Source organism: Papio anubis, chromosome 7, assembly GCF_008728515.1.
Source record: "Papio anubis isolate 15944 chromosome 7, Panubis1.0, whole genome shotgun sequence".
Taxonomy (NCBI): domain Eukaryota; kingdom Metazoa; phylum Chordata; class Mammalia; order Primates; family Cercopithecidae; genus Papio; species Papio anubis.
This window is the reverse complement of record NC_044982.1, coordinates 100,179,170-100,200,669: the sequence shown is the minus strand read 5'-3', so window position 1 is coordinate 100,200,669 and position 21,500 is coordinate 100,179,170. Positions and strand designations below refer to the sequence as shown.

The following is a 21,500-nucleotide window of genomic DNA, read 5'->3' as shown; positions in this document are numbered from 1 at the left end:
AGCATGCCGGGCTCCTTCCCAGAGTTGCTGAATCAGTGGGGCTGGGGTGAGGTCTAGGAATTTGCTTTTCTATCAAGCTCCCAGAGGATGCTGTTGCTGCGAGTCCAAGCTTTGAAAACCATGGGACCAAATCAATAAGATGGTAATGTGGAAATACTTGCAGGATGACCTTGGTGGTCTTCAATGGTGGCCAGGCCCCCACATCCAGTGGGTTGTGTGGATGGTGGTCCCTGCATCTCACACAAAGTACAGCCTGTGTAGCCCATGTCCCTGTGGGCAGTTGGCGGGGCTTCCCAGTTCCCTACCTCCCTCCTTCCTTTCTCCCTATCCTCCTGTTTCCTTCCTTCCTTCCTTCTTTCCTTCCTTCCTTCCTTCCTTCCTTTCTTCATTTCCAAGACACTTTACACAGTTCCATTAGAAAGCATTTGGACGGGCCGGGCGTGGTGGCTCACACCTGTAATCCCTGCACTTTGGGAGGCCCGGTAGGCCGGATCATGAGGTCAGGATCAAGACCATCCTGGCCTAACACAGTGAAACCCCGCCTCTATAAATACAAAAATTAGCGGTAGCGGTGGCGGGCACCTGTAGTCCCAGCTACTCGGGAGGGGCTGAGGCAGGAGGAATGGCGTGAACCCAGGAGGCTGAGGAGCTTACAGTGAGCAGAGATGGCGCCACTGCACTCCAGCCTGGGCTGACAGAGTGAACTCCACCTCAAAAGCGTTGGACATGTTGCTTTAAGGCTCTGTAGGAAAAATTTTACTGTGGAAAGAATGGAGTTTAAGATTCACATGTATGGAAGGAAGCTTAAAATGGACAGGTTTAATAAACTCTGCCTCATCTTTCTTCCTTCTTTCCTACAGGGATCCTTCCTACTTGGCCTCCCACTGGCACAGCAGGAGGAAAGCACAGAAGGCCCTTCTGCAACTGAAGTGCTCACTGTCTCAAAGGAACCATCCCCCCCAGAGGTGCCATTCCCCTCGGAGGAGCCATCACCCTCAGAGGAACCATTCCCCTCAGTGAGGCCATTCCCCTCAGTGGAGCCGTCGCCCTCGGAGGAGCCATTCCCCTCCAAGGAGCCGTCCCCCTCAGAGGAACCATCAGCCTCAGAAGAGCCATATACACCTTCACCCGGTGCCCAGCTGGACTGAGCTGCCAGGCTCTGGGGAGGAATCTGGGGCCCCTGATGTCAGTGGTGACTTCATAGGCAGTGGAGACGTTTCAGGACACCTTGACTTCAGTGGGCAGCTGTCAGGGGACAGGGCAAGTGGACTGCCCTCTGGAGACCTTGACTCCAGTGGTCTTACTTCCACAGTGGGCTCAGGCCTGCCTGTGGACAGTGGACTAGCCTCAGGGGATGAAGAGAGAATTGAGTGGTCCAGCACTCCTACAGTTGGTGAACTGCCCTCTGGAGCTGAGATCCTAGAGGGCTCTGCCTCTGAAGTTGGGGACCTCAGTGGACTTCCTTCTGGAGAAGTTCTAGAGACTTCTGCCTCTGGAGTAGGAGACCTCAGTGGGCTTCCTTCTGGAGAGGTTCTAGAGACTTCTGCCTCTGGAGTAGGAGACCTCAGTGGGCTTCCTTCTGGAGAAGTTCTAGAGACTTCTGCCTCTGGAGTAGGAGACCTCAGTGGACTTCCTTCTGGAGAAGTTCTAGAGACTTCTACCTCTGGAGTGGAGGACATCAGCGGGCTTCCTTCTGGAGAAGTTCTAGAGACTACTGCCTCTGGAATAGAGGATGTCAGTGAACTTCCTTCAGGAGAAGGTCTAGAGACCTCTGCTTCTGGAGTAGAGGACCTCAGCAGGCTCCCTTCTGGAGAAGTTCTAGAGACTTCTGCCTCTGGAGTAGGGGACATCAGTGGACTTCCTTCTGGAGGAGAAGTTCTAGAGATTTCTGCCTCTGGAATCGGGGACCTCAGTGGACTTCCTTCTGGAGGAGAAGGTCTAGAGACCTCTGCTTCTGGAGTAGGGACTGACCTCAGTGGACTTCCTTCTGGAAGGGAGGGTCTAGAGACTTCAGCTTCTGGAGCTGAGGACCTCAGTGGGTTGCCTTCTGGAAAAGAAGACTTGGTGGGTCCAGCTTCTGGAGACTTGGACTTGGGAAGACTGCCTTCTGGAACTCTAGGAAGTGGGCAAGCTCCAGAAACAAGTGGCCTTCCCTCTGGGTTTAGTGGCGAGTATTCTGGGGTGGACCTTGGAAGTGGCCCACCCTCTGGCCTGCCTGACTTTAGTGGACTTCCATCTGGATTCCCAACTGTTTCCCTAGTGGATTCTACATTGGTGGAAGTGGTCACAGCCTCCACTGCAAGTGAACTGGAAGGGAGGGGAACCATTGGCATCAGTGGTGCGGGAGAAATATCTGGGCTGCCCTCCAGTGAGCTGGACATTAGTGGGGAAGCTAGTGGACTCCCTTCAGGAACTGAACTCAGTGGCCAAGCATCTGGGTCTCCTGATGTCAGTGGGGAAACACCTGGACTCTTTGATGTCAGTGGACAGCCATCAGGGTTTCCTGACATCAGTGGGGGGACATCTGGGATTTTTGAGGTTAGTGGGCAGCCATCAGGGTTTCCTGACACTAGCGGAGAAACATCTGGAGTGACTGAGCTTAGCGGGCTCTCCTCTGGACAACCAGGTGTTAGTGGAGAAGCATCTGGGGTTCCTTATGGCAGTAGTCAACCCTTTGGCATAACCGACCTGAGTGGAGAAACATCCGGGGTCCCTGATCTCAGTGGGCAGCCTTCAGGGTTACCAGGGTTCAGTGGGGCAACATCAGGAGTCCCTGACCTGGTTTCTGGTGCCACGAGTGGCAGCGGTGAATCTTCTGGCATTACATTTGTGGACACCAGTTTGGTTGAAGTGACCCCTACTACATTTAAAGAAGAAGAAGGCTTAGGGTCTGTGGAACTCAGTGGCCTCCCTTCCGGAGAGGCAGATCTGTCAGGCAGATCTGGGATGGTGGATGTCAGTGGACAGTTTTCTGGAACAGTCGATTCCAGTGGGTTTACATCCCAGACTCCAGAATTCAGTGGCCTACCAATTGGCATAGCTGAGGTCAGTGGAGAATCCTCTGGAGCTGAGACTGGGAGCAGCCTGCCCTCGGGAGCATATTATGGCAGTGGACTTCCATCTGGTTTCCCCACTGTCTCTCTTGTAGATAGAACTTTGGTGGAATCTGTAACCCAGGCTCCAACAGCCCAAGAGGCAGGAGAAGGGCCTTCTGGCATTTTAGAACTCAGTGGTACTCATTCTGGAGCACCAGACATGTCTGGGGACCATTCTGGATTTCTGGACCTAAGCGGGCTGCAGTTTGGGCTGGTAGAGCCCAGTGGAGAGCCACCAAGTACCCCATATTTTAGTGGGGATTTTGCCAGCACCACCGATGTAAGTGGAGAATCCTCTGCAGCCGTGGGCACCAGTGGAGAGGCCTCGGGACTTCCAGAAGTTACTTTAATCACTTCTGAGTTCATGGAGGGTGTTACTGAACCAACTGTTTCTCAGGAACTTGGCCAAAGGCCTCCTGTGACACACACACCCCAGCTTTTTGAGTCCAGTGGAGAAGCCTCCGCAGCTGGGGACATTAGTGGAGCTACCCCAGTGCTCCCTGGGTCTGGAGTAGAAGTGTCATCAGTCCCAGAATCTAGCAGTGAGACGTCCGCCTATCCTGAGGCTGGAGTTGGGGCATCTGCTGCCCCTGAGACCAGCGGAGAAGATTCTGGGTCACCTGATCTGAGTGAAACCACCTCTGCATTCCATGAAGCTGACCTTGAGAGATCCTCTGGGCTAGGAGTGAGCGGCAGCACTTTGACATTTCAAGAAGGCGAGCCGTCAGCTTCCCCAGAAGTGAGTGGAGAATCTACCACCACCGGTGATGTGGGAACAGAGGCACCAGGCTTGCCTTCAGCCACTCCCACGGCTTCTGGAGACAGGACTGAAATCAGCGGAGACTTGTCTGGTCATACCTCGGGGCTGGGCATTGTCATCAGCACCAGCATCCCAGAGTCTGAGTGGACCCAGCAGACCCAGCGCCCTGCAGAGGCGCATCTAGAAACTGAGTCCTCAAGCCTCCTGTACTCAGGAGAAGAGACTCACACAGCCGAAACAGCCACCTCCCCAACAGATGCTTCCATCCCAGCTTCTCCAGAATGGAAAGGTGAATCAGAGTCAACTGTTGCAGGTATTGTTGGAATGTTTTCCCCCTTTAAATGTGCTTGGGTAGTTCACACTGTAGGCTACTGTAGCACAGAAGGAGACAGCGTAGCTTTAAGGTTCCAAGAACAGCTCCACCACAGGTTAGCTGTGCAGCCTCAGGCAATAGTCTTCACCTCTCTGAGCCTCATCTGTAACAAGAGTAGGATAATACTATACCAGGGAAGATTAAGCAGAACAGAAACATAGATAAAGCAAGCACTTAGCATCACACTCTGCATACAGTGCACACTTACAAAGATTAGTGATGCTATTGTTACAGCAGAGTTACAGTCCATGAGTTTTCACATGTGAATTCAACTATCTGTACTTGGCACAGGGAGAGAAGGATGACTGTTTAGCTAGTGCTAGAAATTCTGCTCATGCACCCTGCCCCGGAGTGAGTGTGAGATGAGAGAGTAAATCTGTTGATGGTGTTTGTGGCTGAATATTTATTTTGTGCAGGGTTAAAACCTGCACAATTTAAGGAACTATGAAATGTCATTTGGCTCTCTGGCTTTAGATCCATCCCCAACCCCATCCCTGCACAAAGGGGCTCCTGTACTGTCATGATTGTCTCACTGTGACATAACCCCATATGCCGGGCAGTGGGCACTGGTAGCTGATTTTCCTTTGTTTTTTTGCTCTGGGGTCCCTTGTACCTTCCTTTGTGCTGAGAGAGCTTTCACAGCTGGAGAGCTCCCCCGATGCTGTGGGTCAGGTGCCCAGGAGGGACACAGGCCCCGGAAAAGTGCTGACCCAAAGCCAGCCTCGTGGACTTCAGGGACCTCATGCCCCAACTTTGAGGTCTTAGAGGCCATGGTAGCCAGGTGACTGTGTTCTTGATGCTCAACCTCTCCCCTGGGGGTTGCAGCCCCCACCAGGTCCTGTGCAGAGGAGCCCTGTGGCGCTGGGACCTGCAAGGAGACAGAGGGTCATGTCATATGCCTGTGCCCCCCTGGCTACACTGGCGAGCAGTGTAACATAGGTAAGGCCCTCACTGGCCGTGGAGAGTGCGGGCGGAGGTGCTGGACAGATGCCTTCATCCCCCAAAGGGTCCCCAGGCAGGGGGAGGCAACCAAGGTCCACTGAGGCTCAGGCTTCTCAGGCTGGGAAGGAGTTGCATGATGACATATCGGGGGCAGAAACCACAGGACAGACATGGCTCAGCTTTCTCAAATGTCTAGGTTTAGGAGAAAAGAGTCAAGTAATTAAGTTGGTAAGTATTTTTATATCAAGCCAATGACTACTGTAGGAGTAGAATGAAAAATGTGCTTGAATTTGGGAGATGAGACTTCAAAGAAATATTGAGCATGGGGTGAGTATTAAATACAGAGGGTCACACCTCTCCGCTCCTGTGAGGAGTCTCTGAGTGGGACCATCTTGTATCGTGCAGAGTGAACCCCACCAACTTGCCTCCATGCTTAGGTCTGCATGGGGTTTGGGTCCCCTTCTTGCCTTGAAGGATATGACACAAACAGTGCTAATCACCCAGCACAGGGATTCGTGACTGTAGGGCAGCTGTAACCCAGCAGCGCATCTGCCCAGGCACCCACCATGAGCCTGTTTGTCCTTAGCCATGGGTGAAGCAGCCTGTGGGATGGGTGGAAACCTGGAGACCCTCTGATCTGAGGTGGACCCCGGAAGGAGATGGTTAGAATCTACCTGTTGTTCCATGGACACACAGGAGGCCCGTGGTCATGAGGACATCTCATCAACATCACTACCCTTGAGGAAAGAAATGCCCAGTTACCACCAAGCTCATATTCTTTCATTAGTTCTCCCACTGCCCCAGTGCCCTTATCCCCAGCCTCCCTCCTAAGTCAAGAATCAGAGACCTAGGGCCTTTCATAAAAGGGGTCACCCCTGGGACATGTGCAAAACTGAAAAAATGAATCCTGGAGAAAAAACAGTCACTTCCAGGTAAACTTCATGTCAGGCAATTATCCTTCGATAGCCTTTACATCAAACACAGAGAAGAATTCTGTGTCTATATATATTAATATACATGCAAATTAATACATCGTTATATATTATTATATATCATATATATCATATATTATTATATATCATATTATATATCATATATCATATCATATTATACATCATATCATATCATTATATATCATACCATACCTGGTACATATGCAGTAACTATATATGTACATATAAACAAGCATTAGGGTAGATATTCATTCACTCTTTCCCCAACGTGTGGGCTCCAAGGACAGAGAGGGTGGGTTATCCAGGGAAGGTCCCGGGCTTACTGCAGAAGGGGGCAGCAGTTCCACTGGGCTATAGTGACCCCAGGGACAGTAGCTGCACCCCACCATCACTCACCCCTGATGGGTAACTCCACTCTTGGCAAATCCTTCTCAACCTGATACTTGAGGCAAAAATCTGACACTAGCATCAGAAGTCAAAGCAAGGCTCATATTCTTGACAGCCCTGAAATTAGTAGAAGTAAGTGTCAGTGGGCCGTAACTGTTCTGCTGTAAGGACAGTGTTTGTGTGATCATGTATATTTCCAAAGAGCTTTTGTTCCCACGATTTCTCCCCAGACAGCTCTGTAAGCAGCTTGGTAACTACCGCCATTTGAGACTGGAACACAGAGGAGTTAAATAATTTGCCTAACTATACTGAGTAAGTGGATCGAATCAAGAATCAAGACCTTAATTCACGTGTTTAACACACTTGGCTAAATAAGAAACTCCCTCTTGAACATAACAACCAGTTGCTGGTCTCAAAAAACTGAAGCTGGACTTCAGGGGAGCCAGACTGCGGAGGAGCTGAGGAATCCGAGGTGGTCAGATTTAAGACTTACAGCCCAGCCTTCATTTTCCTCATTTGTAAACAGGGATTGATGGTAATGGTTCTCAGCTTTGAAAAATTATGATGCCTGAGATATACCCCCACAGACTGTGATTGAAGTGGTTCCGTGGCCTTGGCATTGAGGCTTTTTAAAACTCCCAGGCTACTCCAATGTGCAGCCAGGGCTGAGAACTGCTGCTGTGAGGGTGAAGATCACCCACGTACAGCATCTGGTCAGAAGAGGCATTTAATAAAAATTGCTTCCCTTTCCCCATCTCTCATTCTACTGGCTCAGAGAAGCTTTAGCATGTCCAAAGAGTGAGTGGTGGGGATCAGACCAGCACAAAACCTGGTCTCTTTTCCCATGGCTGTACCTTGGGGTCCCAGGTCACTCCTGTTCAACTTAGCTCAAGGTTCAAGTGCTTCCAGAAGGACTGCAGATAGTGGCCAGTCTCCACGGGTGACCCACCATTGTCTTGCACCAGAACCAGGAACCACAGGTTGTTAAAAAGGCCACGGATCGGCCAGGTGCAATGGCTCATGCCTATAATCCCAGCACTTTGGGAGGCCAAGGCAGGTGGATTGCCTGAGGTCAGGAGTTCAAAACCAGCCTGACCAATATGGTGAAACCCCATCTCTACTAAAAATACAAAAATTAGCTGGGTGTGGTGGTACACGCCTGTAGTCCCAGCTACTCAGGAGGCTGAGGCAGGAGAACTTCTTGAACCCAGGAGGCAGAGGTTGAGTGAGCTGAGATTGTTGCACTGCACTCCAGGCTGGGTGACAGAGTGACACTCCGTCTCAAAAAAAAAAAAAAAAAAAATGGATCAGTATCCTCGGGGAACCATAGGGAGTAAAATGCAGCATGATTCCTGCACTAATATTTGAATCCTCAGGGAAAACTTCCACCTAGTCAAGGGGGTCAGAAGCTGTATTTAGCCCTTAAAAAAAAATTGACGATTACTGTCATCTTGTTTACTCAGTCTTCCATAAATAAGTTATTCATAAGTTATAAGTTACTGATTGATAACTGATAAGTACTTTTATCAATCAGTACTTTTGACTTCAAATTAAGATCTAGGTTGGGTGGGTGGCTCACACCTGTAATCTGAGCATTTTGGAAGGCTGAAGTGGGCGGATCTCTTGAGCTCAGGAGTTTGAGACCAGCCTGGGCAACATAGTGAAACCCAATCTCTATTTAAAAAAAAAAAAAAAGTCAAGATCCATTTAATGAATACTCATTATTTAGCAATTAAAAGCAAGACTATTCTATTCTGACCCACTTCAAAACAGCAGCGTCTTTCCCCACTTCCATTACTGACAGCAGCCATGGGAATTAGGCTTCAGACTCAGGTTTCTATCCTGGCTGCAGCTTAGAATCACCTAGGGTGCTTTTAAAAAGCATCAAACCTGGGCCCCCTCTGAGACAGTCTGATTCAATTGGTCTAAAGAGGAACTTCAGCACTGGTATTTTTAAAAAATCTTTAAATAAGAATATTTTTTAAAACTACTCCAGTAATTCTAATGTGCCAGCCAAGGTTGAAAAATACTGTTCTAACCAGATCTCACATCCAATTTCTAGTCAGCACTGGTGCTATCCGGACTTCTCTTATCTCCTCTGTTAGGAGGACATGACCTTAAACTTAATCAGTCTCCTTCCTATCTTGCTGCTATTTTTCACTTTCTAGGTTTGAAGCTCTGATCTATGACCTTATACTCTCTCTTCGTCTAGGAGAGATGTTTGAATTTCAGTGAAACCTTTATCCCTGGGAAAGAAATGTTTTCAAAGCAAATGAAAATACAGGGTTGCAAGTGAAAATACAAAGTATACCTTCTTGACTTAACCAAAAAGTTCCTGGGCAGATTTTAATAGGCAACTAATTGATTTAAGAAGCAGGATATTGTTGGGCACAGTGGTGCACACCTGTAATCCCAGAACTTTTGTCCCAGCTACTTGGGAAGCTAAGGTGGGAGGATCACTTGAGCCCAGGATGTCAAGACTGCAGTGAGCCATGGTCGTGCCACTGCACTCCAGCCTGGGTGACACAGTGAGACCCTTGTCTCAAAAAAAAAAAAAAAAAAGCAAGATATTAAAGTTATATTCAAGATTAACCTTTAAAATACAAAAGATTTGAAATAGTACAAATAATGATAACATACATTATAATCTTTTTTTTTTTTTTTTGAGATGGAGTCTCGCTCTGTCACCCAGACTGGAGTACAGTGGCGTGATCTCGGCTCATTGCAAGCTCCGCCTCCCAGGTTCATACCATTCTCCTGCCTCAGCCTCCCGAGTAGCTGGGACTACAGGCACCCGCCACCATGCCTGGCTAAATTTTTTTGGATTTTTAGTAGAGACGGGATTTCACCGTGTTAGCCAGGATGGTCTCCATCTCCTGACCTCGTGATCCGTCTGCCTCAGCCTCCCGAAGTGCTGGGATTACAGGCATGAGCCACCGCACCTGGTCTTTTTTTTTTTTTTTTTTTTTTTAAAGACAGAGTCCTGCACTGTCGCCCAGGCTGGAGTGCAGTGGCACGATCTCCCCTCACTGCAACCTCTGCCTCCAGGGTTCAAGTGATTCTCCTGCCTCAGCCTCCTGAGTAGCTGGGATTACAGGCACCCACCACCACGCCTGGCTAATTTTTTGAATATTTAGTAGAGACAGGGTTTCACTATGTTGGCCAGGCTGGTCTTGAACTCCTGACCTTGTGATCAACCCACCTCGGCCTCCCAAAGTGCTAGGATTACAAGTGTGAGCCACAGCACCCGACCTATACTTTTTAATTTAATTATTTTATCTTAAAACCAAATTAGGGCTTATAAATATGCTTTTCTAATCCTTCTCTCACTTGTGTAACAGACAACCAGAAAGGCAGACTCAGGTCTGTTCATCTTGACTGATCCCAGGTCTTTGCAGCATGCAGAGCATCCATTGAATTGAGAAATTTTATCTGTGTTTCTTGAGAGGTTTCCCCCATCCTTGCCCAGGAAAGTTATGTCCAGAGTCACCCCATACAGCTGCACAAGCGTGCACTAAACAACTTGAGGAGTTCTATTCATATTGTAGTCTTTATGAGTGGCAACCCTTTTAGTTGAGTATCATTTGAGTAAAAGCACCTGCATCGCTCTTCATTCAGCATTTTTTATGAGCAAATAAACTCTCACTCACTTGGAGGTCCTGGGCTCTGATCTAGGCAAAAGCTGGGCAAGATCTGTTCAAGGTAGAGGCCTGAGGTCTCCAGTTCAGACAACCACGTGATGCTTTGCAACTATCTCTACTCTCCTAGGCTTTATCAGGGGTTTTCAGTTATTTTCTCTCCCAAGTTAGAGATATTGCTGGAGGGCCTTGTTCAGGAACAAACCAGCCCTTTTGGTTATAGTAGTGGGAAGAGGACCCTGAGAATCCTGATGCTCCCCAGAGTCCCTGCTCAGTGATGATGGGTGAGCCCTGGGTTGCTGTAGCAGCAGTGGTAAGGAGGTGCGGACAGTCCAGGACTCCAGTGTCTCTCTCCCTCCACGTGGGGCAGAAGCCAACTTCCAGTCTCATTTCCTGACTCCTCCATCTCTTCCACTCTGTCTCCCCAACACCCAGATTGGGCAAGTCACCTCACTTGTTTTCTTTTTGTTCTTTCTTTTTCTGTTTTGTTTTTACATCTCAAACATGTTAAAGAATTCACGTTTTCTCACCTGTAAATGGCATAGTGATGTCTTGCCACCTGGCCATTGGAAGGATAATGAAGGAGAACATGTGTGAGTCAGCAGTTGGCTCACAGGAGGTTCTTGAGAGTTATTGGTTTCCTCCCTTTCCTCTCTTTCTTTATGAAGCCTGCCCATTGCCCAAAGCCCTTCCCTCCCTCCCCTTGCAAGCTCCTTATCTGGGATCCCTCACTGCGTTCACAGGCTCGGAAAGAGGTGGGCCATGCAGGGCCAGAATGGCTCTTATAGCCAGAGCAAGAGGAGATGAGGCACCACAGGCCAAAATAGCTAGTAAGAAAGCCCCACGCCAGACACCTGGCCTTCTGCCCACTGCTGAAGATACTGACTCAGCCTCTCCAAACTACCCTGATGGCAAACACAGGTTTTCTGATTTTCAGGATTGTGGTCCTTCTTTCCCTCCTCATCTGTAAATCCAGGTCCCTGAAAAAAAAATTCTGAGCCCCAGAATTTATTCCTTCAGTCCCCGCAGCCTTCTCAGATTTTGTGCCCTGGTCAAACACAAAGAAAGCAACGCTACCCCTCACCCCGACTCGGGCAGCCTGGGAGCAGGTTTTGTGCGATCAGCCTCTGGGACAACTGGATGCCCCTCCACTGGGGCATCTCTCCTTTCCCGCCCTTTCTCCCATGGGCTGCCAGAGACCCCAGTGTTGATGTTTTGCTCTTCTCCCCAGAGGCCACTCCTGTTCCCTGCTCTGTACAACTGCTTTAGCACCTACATTTGCTTAATTCCCCTTGCCCAGTGCTTCCCATCTCCCATAATGATGCTAATGGACAAAACAGAACATGCAGGAGAGCCGCCCCCAGCTTCTGCCCTGCCGACTGGCCTGACCTATTGCTGCTACTGCTGCTGCTGGGAATCCTGGGGCATGCTGGGAATCCAAGTGCATGCTGGGATTTCAGTCTGTTCCTCCATGCATTTTGGGTTTGTTTGGAACAGTTCCAACTTGGAACTGTTGGTTCTAGTCCATGGTGTGCACTCCTTGAGATGAAGTTAAAGACTTCGTGGGAAGAAAGAGATGCCTGACAACTGGAGATTAGGAGCTTTGTGGGATGAGCAAGATGCCTGAGAGCTGGGGATTTTCAGGCCACCTGTTGCACAAATCTGCCTCTGGCCTAGAAGATGTCTACTATGCACCAGCGTAAGGACTCAGAGGAAAGTGCCTTTACCATCTCATCAGAAGGTTGACTTTAAGGTCTGATCTGCTCTAATGAGAGGCAAGAACTAAGTCCTGGCACATGTTTAGGACTCTGAGATCCTATTCCCACCACAGGGCTTGCCTGTCCTGCAGAGCCCACCTACAGACTTGTCGCTGGATCTGGAAGGTTGTGTGAACACAGGTGCACATACTGAGGCTCAGTACCTTCAAACAACATGTCATGGTGCCCCATAGCCAGTGGAAAAACCCACTCATTGCAGAATTTTACTGATCTCCTGGCAAGAGGAGCTTCATAATACTATTTATCATGTTCCCAGGGGAGGAAATGAAGTGGGGGGATAAAACAGCAGGAACCTTTGAAGTACAAATACAAAGAAGGCAGAAGAGATCCCCCAGGTCTTCTGGTTTCTCAGAAAGATGCAGAAAGACCAGATGAGGAGATTTAGCTCTCACCTTGACTAATTCATGAAAATTTGAGGCAATGGCCAATGACTTACCAATTCAAGTACCACAAAGAAGTTTGATCAGAAAGGGTATCTCAGGACCAGAAGAACAGAAGAGAAGAAGAGCCTATCTGAAAAGAGGCAGAGGATGGGGATGTGCCTGTATCCCAGACTGGTGCCAGTGCTGTTGTGCGGCCACTTGCTAACCACCTCTGTAGCTCCAAACTCTTGTCTCCCACTGGCCAGGATGGAGTCCATCTGGAAATTGTGTCTCCCTGGAGATAGCCACCATCTGGGGCCTTAAGCTGAAAGGAGATTATATGGGGAAATGTTGGACAGGGTTTCCATCCTTCTCCCGAGAGAAAGATTCAGGCTTCATTTTCACAAGACATTCTAAAATCATATCTACTGAAGACAAAGAAGATGAAGATGTCTGCAGCCCTAGAAGTCTGATGAGTCTCACGCGAACATCCCATGCTGCCATTTTCATGTGGATCTACACTCTTCAGACCATTTCAAGGTCATTCATTCTAGCCCCACACAGCCTTGCCCTCTTTCTCTGGGTTATAACTACAAAGGAAGCCAGGAAAAGAAAGACTTCTAACCAAGCTTCAAGAACTTGACTTCAGTTTCCTTGCTCACCACCATGTTCATAACCACTTCAGAATCCATGGTCTTTCAAAATATTCACAAGAGAAGGCATCTTGGAGGAACTCTATGTTCACTGTCACAAAAGGCATTTGGCTTTAGACATATCAGATCTCTTCAAACCACTGGGAAATTTGGCTCCAGTGCTCCAAGTTTAACAATCAAGAATCACACATGCCCAAGAAAACCCTTGTCTGGATCTTTGCTTCAGCACTCCAAGATGGCAGCAGCAGCAGCAGCAGCAACAGTTCTTAGGAAAACCAGCCTGTTCCCTCCCAGGGGTCTGGAGAGCAGGAGGACTGGCCACTCAAAAGGAGGCCACAGTGCTTGTGAGGCTGGAGTTGCCGGCAGGAGTCCTAATGGTGGCCCTTGGTTTCTTGCAGACATTGATGAGTGCCTCTCAAGCCCTTGTCTGAATGGAGCCACCTGCGTGGATGCCATCGACTCTTTCACATGCTTATGCCTTCCCAGCTACGGAGGGGACCTGTGTGAGATCGGTAGGGCCGTCTCGGCTTCAGCTAATGTTACTAACTGCTGCACCCACTCCTCCTCCCTTACCTTTCCCTCCTAATGATAGGCTCCAGGCCCTGGCTGGGGCCCCCAAGGTCCATCTGGAGAGCCATTTCAGGGACAACAACTGAAAAGTCTGCCCCACTGATTCCCACTCTTTTTCTTGCTCTCCTCCTTGAAAACCCTTTTCTGGAGCACTGGCTGATCTGACTTTTTCCAGGGCTTCCAGACCTACTGATGCCACCACTGAGGTTGGTGTATGGTTCAGAGGACAGGGCTAATTCTGAGCACTTGTCTTGAAGGAAGCTATGGGGTGGGAGTAATTGGTTCTCATTCCAGATGACAGCCACGGATCTTCTCAGTGTGGTCATGGGCATGGGAGCTCTGTGGTTCCTTCATGGCTCTGGGAGCCACTGTGCCACATTGGCCAAGCTGCCTTTCTCTTCTCCTGGGGTGAGAGCTGTGGTTGGTCTGCCTGAGATCTCCCATGTCACCAGCATGCTCAAGTCATGCATGAGCAAGGACTACTGCATGTTACCTTCTTCTCATCACTATTGTGACAACTGCCATGGCAATGCCATGCCAGCCTATGCTTCCTTTTTGCCTCCCTTGTGCAAGGCAAAGGGTGGCCAGAGAGAACAGAACTGTGTTACAAGGGGAAGAAGCTGAGTTACCTCTCTTGGGCCTTGCCAACCTCTCCATTTCTGCACCTAGGCAGGGCCACCACTTCTACCAAAAGGAGCTGTGCACCAGGAACCCTCCCAGGGACAAACTGAGCCCTCAGCTCTCTCACCTTTGGTGCTTCCTAGTCTCCCCACCAGCCTCCTGGATCTCAGGGGTTTTCCAGCTCAGAAAAGGGGAGATGGGACCTTTGGATGCTTGTCTCAATGGCCCAGAGAGAACTGGAAGTATGTAGGGGCTTAAAACCCTTTTCAATAAACTCTCAAGTTGGATTCCCAGAAACTTCCAGAAAGCAGCTGAAACTCCTGGGAAGTCTCCCTTTGGTCCTAAGCAGTGTGGGGAGGGGTAGTTTTGGGTTTCATACTCCTTTGAGGCACTGCCAGGGTTACAAACTGGTAGATGAATTTAAGGCTTCTGGGAAAAAAAGCCTGGACACTTCTACTCCCTTGCAGCCTCCCACCCTCCATCCTCACCCGAAGACCCCAAGAAATTGGTATATGGGGTCTTGGCTGGGATGGAAGCAGAGACTACAAGGATTTTCTCCCCAGGATACTAAAACATTTGCCACAGAGTAGAAGAGTCTGAGACTTCCATGCCGACAACAGCCGTTTGGTTCCAGACTATGGAAGTGTGCTCTGCTGGAATGAGGCAGGACCCTCATAGGGCTCTGTACCCTGATGGGGAAGAGAGATGGTGACAGAGCCACCCAGCTTGGCCCTGGGCCTGTGGGCCCAGCTAAGCAGGGCTGCATCTCCTCTCCCATTCCAATCTTGAGTCCTCACCACTCCACAGGCTCTGTCCCTGCTGCCTCTTCCAGCCTCCCTGGAATTATTTCTGTTTCCTAAGAACCTTCAGCCTGCACAGCCCTGCCCTCCCATACGCACCTCCCAGAGCTGCCTGCCCAGCTCAGCCCTCAGCCACGGAAGGGGCCAAAAACTGACCCCCTAAGTCAGCTCTAAGATGATATGTCTGGCCTCTTCAGAGTGCTGAGCTACTCTGAGGCCTCTCCACCTCTTTCCAGACTGCAGCCTCATCCCTTCGGGAAGACGTTCGTAGCTGAGGCACCAGAGGCCTCCACGGCCCATCCCACAGCTCTGCTCTTTCTTCTCAGGCTGCTGACCCCCCTGTTCTGCTCTCCCTCCACTGTCCCAACTGTCTCTCCCCTACTTTGCCAAGCATCCGCCCCTTCAGCCTAAGACTCCTTCGGCTCGGGTACTGGTCCTTCCATTCCAGGACAGCCAGACTATGGTGGCACCCAATCAGGGAGACCACCATGTAGCCTGAGGGGTTCGTGGCCCTCCACCTAGGAGACCCCAGGGGAAGAAGGAAGAAGGGGGGCCTTGGAATTCACTCTGTCCCACGCTGTGCTGGCAGATGTTTAACAAGCAGCTCTCATAGAGGAGAAGGAAGCCCTGATTGTAGCATCTGCCAATTCCTGAGGTATAAATGCTTCCACTAGAGCCACTTTAAAGCTGTCAACATGATGTCACTGAAGGCGAGGTTGGGAGGAGACACTAAGAATGAGCTCTCTCAAAGTTGAGTGAGCCAGCTCAGCACGGTTCTGCCTATCCCCCAGGCTCCAAGAACTCCAAGCCAGCCCCTTCTCCAGACTGAGAACCCATTACAAATTTAGGTTTGTGAGGAGAGAAGTTCCTCCCCTCCTCCCATTCACCCCCAAAATAAAAAGCCAGGGCCCCTGGATCCCAGACCCCCAGTGGGCTATCTGACTGCCCCAAGAGGCAGGCACAGTGTGCCTAACTAAAGCCACCTCTGATCAACAGCCTTAGAGCTCTGAGTCTTCTCTGGACCCCAAGCAGACTTATTTCTGCTCCTCTGTTCCCACTGAGGTTCTGCAGGAAGGAAGCTGCCAGCTCCGCTCCACGCCCCAGCGCTACCAGCTCCCATTGCCTCCACGAACTTCCCCACAGCTCCACTCCCTCTCTCCCTGGAGCCCCTCAGAGCCTCAAATCTTGCCTTAAATCTCAAGACCTCCCACCTTCCCACCTCTTTGTACCTGGCCTGCTGACCTCTGCTGGCCCACCAGAGCAGGCATCAAGAGGAGGAAAGCTTGGGAGAGGGTGAGCGGGGAGGGCGTGGCATCAGGGAAGGAAAGGGCCCCTGGCATTTTCCAGAGTGGAAGCATGTGCAGCGGCTCCCAGGGACCAGACCAGTTTCCAACCTGAACCCCCTCCAGCTGTGCCTCTCCCTTCCCTTGAGGGCACAGCATTGAAGGTGGGGTGAATGCAGGAACCTATGCCACAAGACTAGCAGCATCTGCCATCCTCTGGTGGCCTCTGCCCCTCCCTTCAAGCCTCTGACCTGTGTTGCAGACCAGGAGGTATGTGAAGAGGGCTGGACCAAGTACCAGGGCCACTGTTACCGCCACTTCCCAGACCGCGAGACCTGGGTGGATGCTGAGCGCCGGTGTCGGGAGCAGCAGTCACACCTGAGCAGCATCGTCACCCCCGAGGAGCAGGAATTTGTCAACAGTGAGTGCAGCAGGGCCTCTGGAGCCTGAGAGGAGAGTGGCGGTGTAGGCAAAGGGCCTCACCTTTCAGAAGGCAGCAGACTTGGGCCTCGTGAGACTGCAGGACAGGGACCTGGGGGAGGTCTGAGCTCTCAGAGAGAAGACAGCGGTCTTTGGGGCCAGTAGCTCTGGCTGCACCCAGGGCAGACCCAATGCCAGCCAGAGTCAGCCCAAAACTAAGCTGTGGCTGTCACCTGTCCATGCCAGCTTAGAGAGGTGGCCCAAAGTGCACTCCAAGCATGCACATGCTGAGCCCCTTGTGAGGACCTGAGAAGCAGGTGGCTTGCTCCTAGGAGCCCACCTACCTCCTTCCCTCCTCCATCCCCTCTGCCTCCATGAGCTCAAGTTTCTCAGACACCCCAGCGTGTCGAGTGTGAGGCCTGACACCCTCACCCTTTCCCCAGACAATGCCCAAGACTACCAGTGGATCGGCCTGAACGACAGGACCATCGAAGGGGACTTCCGCTGGTCAGATGGACACCCCATGGTGAGTTCTGCTGTAGGCACAGCTGGTGACCCAGAGGACAGGGTGTGGGATAAAGACCCCTGGAGAGAGATGCATTCAAACCCCATGCAGACACTCACTGACCGGCTGTTAGACCGGGAGCCCTTGAGGGCAGGGTTTGTCTCCTTCATCTCTGCCTCTGGAACCCAGCCCGGGGCTGGACAGATTGAGCCAATGACGGCATGAGGCAAGGGAAGGAGCCAGGAAGGAGATGAAGGAATAATAGCCACCACCATGAGGAGTACACGGAAGCTTTAGAGAGGTTTCTTGCCCATATTGGACTCGAGTCTACTCAAGGAGACAGACAGAAAGCAACATAGATGCCAAGTGAATGGTACAGGCACCCAGTGATTCTCTTTGTCCTGAAGCAAAGCTGGAAGGATAAGCCTTGGGAGGACTTCCTGGTGGGCAGAGGCCAGACTTAAGAGCCATGTTCCTACCATCCATCCCTACCCAATGTGGTCAGCCCTGGTTGGCCCTTCTGGATAAGAGGAGTGGAATCAGCTCATGTACAGGCCTGTGAGTCCTGGGGGTTCTGAGCTCCTGAGAAGGACCCGAGTCAGGCTGTGTGACCGATTCTCTAGGGAGCCACCGGGTTCCATGGCCCCTAGAACAGCCCTGACCAGACTCCCAGCAGCCTTTGTGCTGCTATTAGATGAGCCTGAAGTTGGGGCTAAAAGAGAAAGGAGACGATGAAGAGGCTCCATGGGGAAGACAGTCGGAGCAGGCCAACCCACACTGTCCTGCCCCCTCCTTACTCCTTCCCCACTCCCACCCACAGCAATTTGAGAACTGGCGCCCCAACCAGCCTGACAACTTCTTTGCCGCTGGAGAGGACTGTGTGGTGATGATCTGGCACGAGAAGGGCGAGTGGAATGATGTTCCCTGCAATTACCACCTCCCCTTCACGTGTAAAAAGGGCACAGGTAAGCTGGGGCCTGGGAGGGGTCTGGGGAGGATAGGATCAAGACCTCCAGCTACAGGTGAGGCTCTTGCTGTGTGGCCTGGGGTGAGTCCCTTGTCTCCTGGCTGCTGGTGTCTCCTCACCTGTCCAAAAAGCAGATTGGAGCTGACCTGGGGGTCCCTCCTAGCACCAGCATCCCAGGGCCAATGGCAAGGGCAAGCTTGCTGCCAGGGACCATTTGCAGGGACAATGAGCACATGAAGGTTACAGGCTAGAAGACAGGACCCCCACTCCACACTCCACACAGTTCCTTGGATAGCAGCAGCAGAGTTACCCACAAGGGCAACTCTGCTTGAGGTGGGGAGCCTCCCTGTCTTTAGGATTCCCAAGGCCATCAATCACAGAGTCATAGTTGTCAGGCCTCGATCCCTTGGCTTTCAGTCTGTGGACATTGAGGTGCTGGTAGGATGCGCCCCACTGCCCCTGCTCATCACCTTGCATCCCCCAGGCCTCATTTTACCCTGAACTGGATGTTTTCATCAAGAAGCCTAAGTCTGCCTGGCTCTCGCCCTCCACACCTTTCTACCTCCCTTTCATCTTCTCTTCATCCCTTTAAAGACCACCCCGTTTGTATTCCCTTCCTGCTGTTCTAAGTTGTTGAGGAACCATTTAGATGTTAGAGCCAGCAGCTTCTAGATTCCTAGCGCTGTATGAAAACATCCAGGGCTCACTGTCAGGTGTTGAGGCTGTGTCCCCCACAGTGCCTCGGGTCACAGCCAGTTTAGGTCATCCCAGGAGACCCTATGAGACCCTTTATAAAGGGTGTTTGCCCCCCAGTGGCCTGTGGAGAGCCCCCTGTGGTGCAGCATGCCAGGACCTTCGGGCAGAAGAAGGACCGGTATGAGATCAATTCCCTGGTCCGGTACCAGTGCACAGAGGGGTTTGTCCAGCGCCACGTGCCCACCATCCGGTGCCAACCCAGCGGGCACTGGGAGGAGCCTCGGATCACCTGCACAGATGGTAAGCATCACCCCGGCTACCCTCGCTGAGCACAGGGTTAGATTCTGCCAGCACAGCCTTCCCCCCGTCCCCTCTCCTGGGGACCCTGCACCATCCACAGGGTTGAGCAAGGGAGGGGAGGTCAGGGGGCTGCTCAGTCACAAATAGCTGATCGCTCCCCCTAGAAGGGCCACGTACTTGTCCCAGGAGAGGGCTCACTTTCACTGAGAGGATGAAGGAGAAAAAGGGAGAAAGTCCAAGAAAACTCAAAATCAGGAAAGCTGATAAAGCCTCAGGTGCCTCGCTGAGTCCCTGGTTTCCACAAGGGAGAGAGGATAGTCTGGGGAGAGCCTAGGCTCGCCCCACTTTCTTTCCAGGCCCACTGATATTTTTCCATCTCCCTTTCGCCCTAGCCACCGCCTACAAACGCAGACTACAGAAGCGGAGCTCACGGCACTCTCGGAGGAGCCGCCCCAGCACGGCCCACTGAGAAGAGCTTCCAGGACGCACCCAGGACGCTGAGCCCAGGAGCCTGCCAGGCTGACGTGCATCCCACCCAGATGGTGTCCTCTTCTTGTCGCTTTTTGTCAATAAGGAATCCCATTAAAGAAGGAAAAAAATAAATCCCACATTGTGTATGCACCCACTCACCCCTCCAAATCAGCAAAACCGCATCTAATTTGTTCGCCGAATGCCAAAGCAAAGCAAACTTATTATAACCCGTGGACTGAGTTTAGAGACATTTCTTCAATCTCCCATCGTGCCTTTCCAGGGACCAGTGCAGGGACAGGGGGAGAAGGGGAGGGGTTAAGTTAAATAAAGAAGATTATTTTTGTTTCCTGACTTTATCCAAGAGCAGTGCAATCGTTGGTTATTTCACCTCCAGGGAGAGCTAGGGAGGAGGGAGGAGGGCTCCAAAGGAGCTGGAAGGGGCAGAGGCCTGACAGCATGAAGAACTCCGAACTGCAGCTGAATGTATTGGATGAGAAGGAGCCAGGAGGGCTGCACCATCTATATGAGGGAGAAGCCTTGGGGGAGAGGGGCGGGTTCCTGCCTCCTGCCGAGGGTAAGCCGGCGGGGGAGAGCCATCTGAGGGACCTTCCACTGCCTGGGGGTTGGTTCCCTCCAAGGGTCCCTCTTCCAGTGTCCTCTCTCTCACCTGGGTCTGCCACCCTAGCAGGTGGCAACTCGGCAGGGCTGCTGGGGGCACTTCCTGCCCAGTGGGGGTGCCACCCAACCTTCTCCCCTCCCCACCCCCGCCCCCGGGACCGTGCAGGCACCAGGGTTCCGTGCACCTATTTATATTTTTGAAAACTGAAGATTATGATATTATAATAATAATAAAGACCTTGGAAGAGATCTATCTCTTTTCTTTTCCCTTTTTTAATTTAAGAAGAAGGCAATCATGACCCAGAGTCCCCCAAAGGGGCTCTTAGGAATGGTGGCAGTGGAGACAGGTTTTGATCAAATGATCTCAAATTGGTGCGACTCTGTGACTCTGGTCTGTTCAGAGCACCTGGGACAGTCACATCTGTTGTGCTTTATTTTTCCTAGGATGCTAATGTGTTTGGTAGATGATCTGCATGTAAGCACATGTGATATGTGTGACATGTGTCAGTCAGTGGCTACCATATGGATTTACAAGTGGGCACTGCCAAAGAACAACTCAAGCAAGACATCTGGTCACCTTGCGTGCTTTGGTTCTTGGTGATCACACTGCTCTGGTAGGTTGGTAGACTGAGTCCAAGAACAGAGACAAAAATCAGGATTTATAAGAAGGGAAGGGAAAAACAAACTGCAAACAGTCTGGGAACAGTGAATCTTGCTTACACATTTGCAGGGTAAACTGCAGGCCAGCTACTAGCAAAAAGGTCTGGGCATTCTGCCCTTAAGTATGCTATAGAGGCCAGGCACAGTGGCTCACGTCTGGAATCCCAGCACTATGGGAGGCCAAGGCCGGTGGATCACAAGGTCAGAAGTTCAAGACTAGCCTGGCCAACATGGTGAAACCCTGTCTCTACTAAAAAAATACAAAAAATTGGCTAGGCATGGTGGCATGCACCTGTAATCCCAGCTACTCAGGAGGCTGAGGCAGGAGAGTTGCTTGAACCTGGGAGGTGGAGGTTGCAGTGAGCCGTAAGCCAAGATTGCATCACTGCACTCCAGCCTGGGCAACAGAGCAAGACTTTGTCTCAGAAAAAGTACATTGTAGAAAAGCAATGAAAACAATTCCAATTGCTTATGGATTCCCCCAACAAACCTTGAGAGTTGAGCCTGCACATGCATGCCAGGCAATGTCCTTCTACCAGTGCCACCTCCTCAGACGCCTCCCTCATCACAGTCGCTGGACATGCCATTGAGCCTTTGTGAATGTGTGTATGTGTTGGTTTGTGCATGCCAGTGTGAGTTCCTGGGTCC

At 51.0% G+C, this 21,500-nt stretch overlaps 1 protein-coding gene across 1 annotated transcript in view; it reads left to right on the top strand.

Annotated features, from left to right (window-relative positions):
- ACAN (aggrecan) overlaps window positions 1–20,441 on the top strand; it is a 40,667-nt gene extending 20,226 nt beyond the window's left edge. The window contains 10 exon segments of the mRNA XM_031668373.1: window positions 861–894; window positions 896–1,126; window positions 1,128–4,168; window positions 5,054–5,167; window positions 13,340–13,453; window positions 16,478–16,636; window positions 17,079–17,161; window positions 17,961–18,105; window positions 18,921–19,103; window positions 19,496–20,441. Of these exon segments, the coding sequence (XP_031524233.1) occupies window positions 861–894; window positions 896–1,126; window positions 1,128–4,168; window positions 5,054–5,167; window positions 13,340–13,453; window positions 16,478–16,636; window positions 17,079–17,161; window positions 17,961–18,105; window positions 18,921–19,103; window positions 19,496–19,572 (4,181 nt within the window). The 3' untranslated portion in view covers window positions 19,573–20,441.
- The last annotated feature ends 1,059 nt before the right edge of the window (window positions 20,442–21,500 follow it).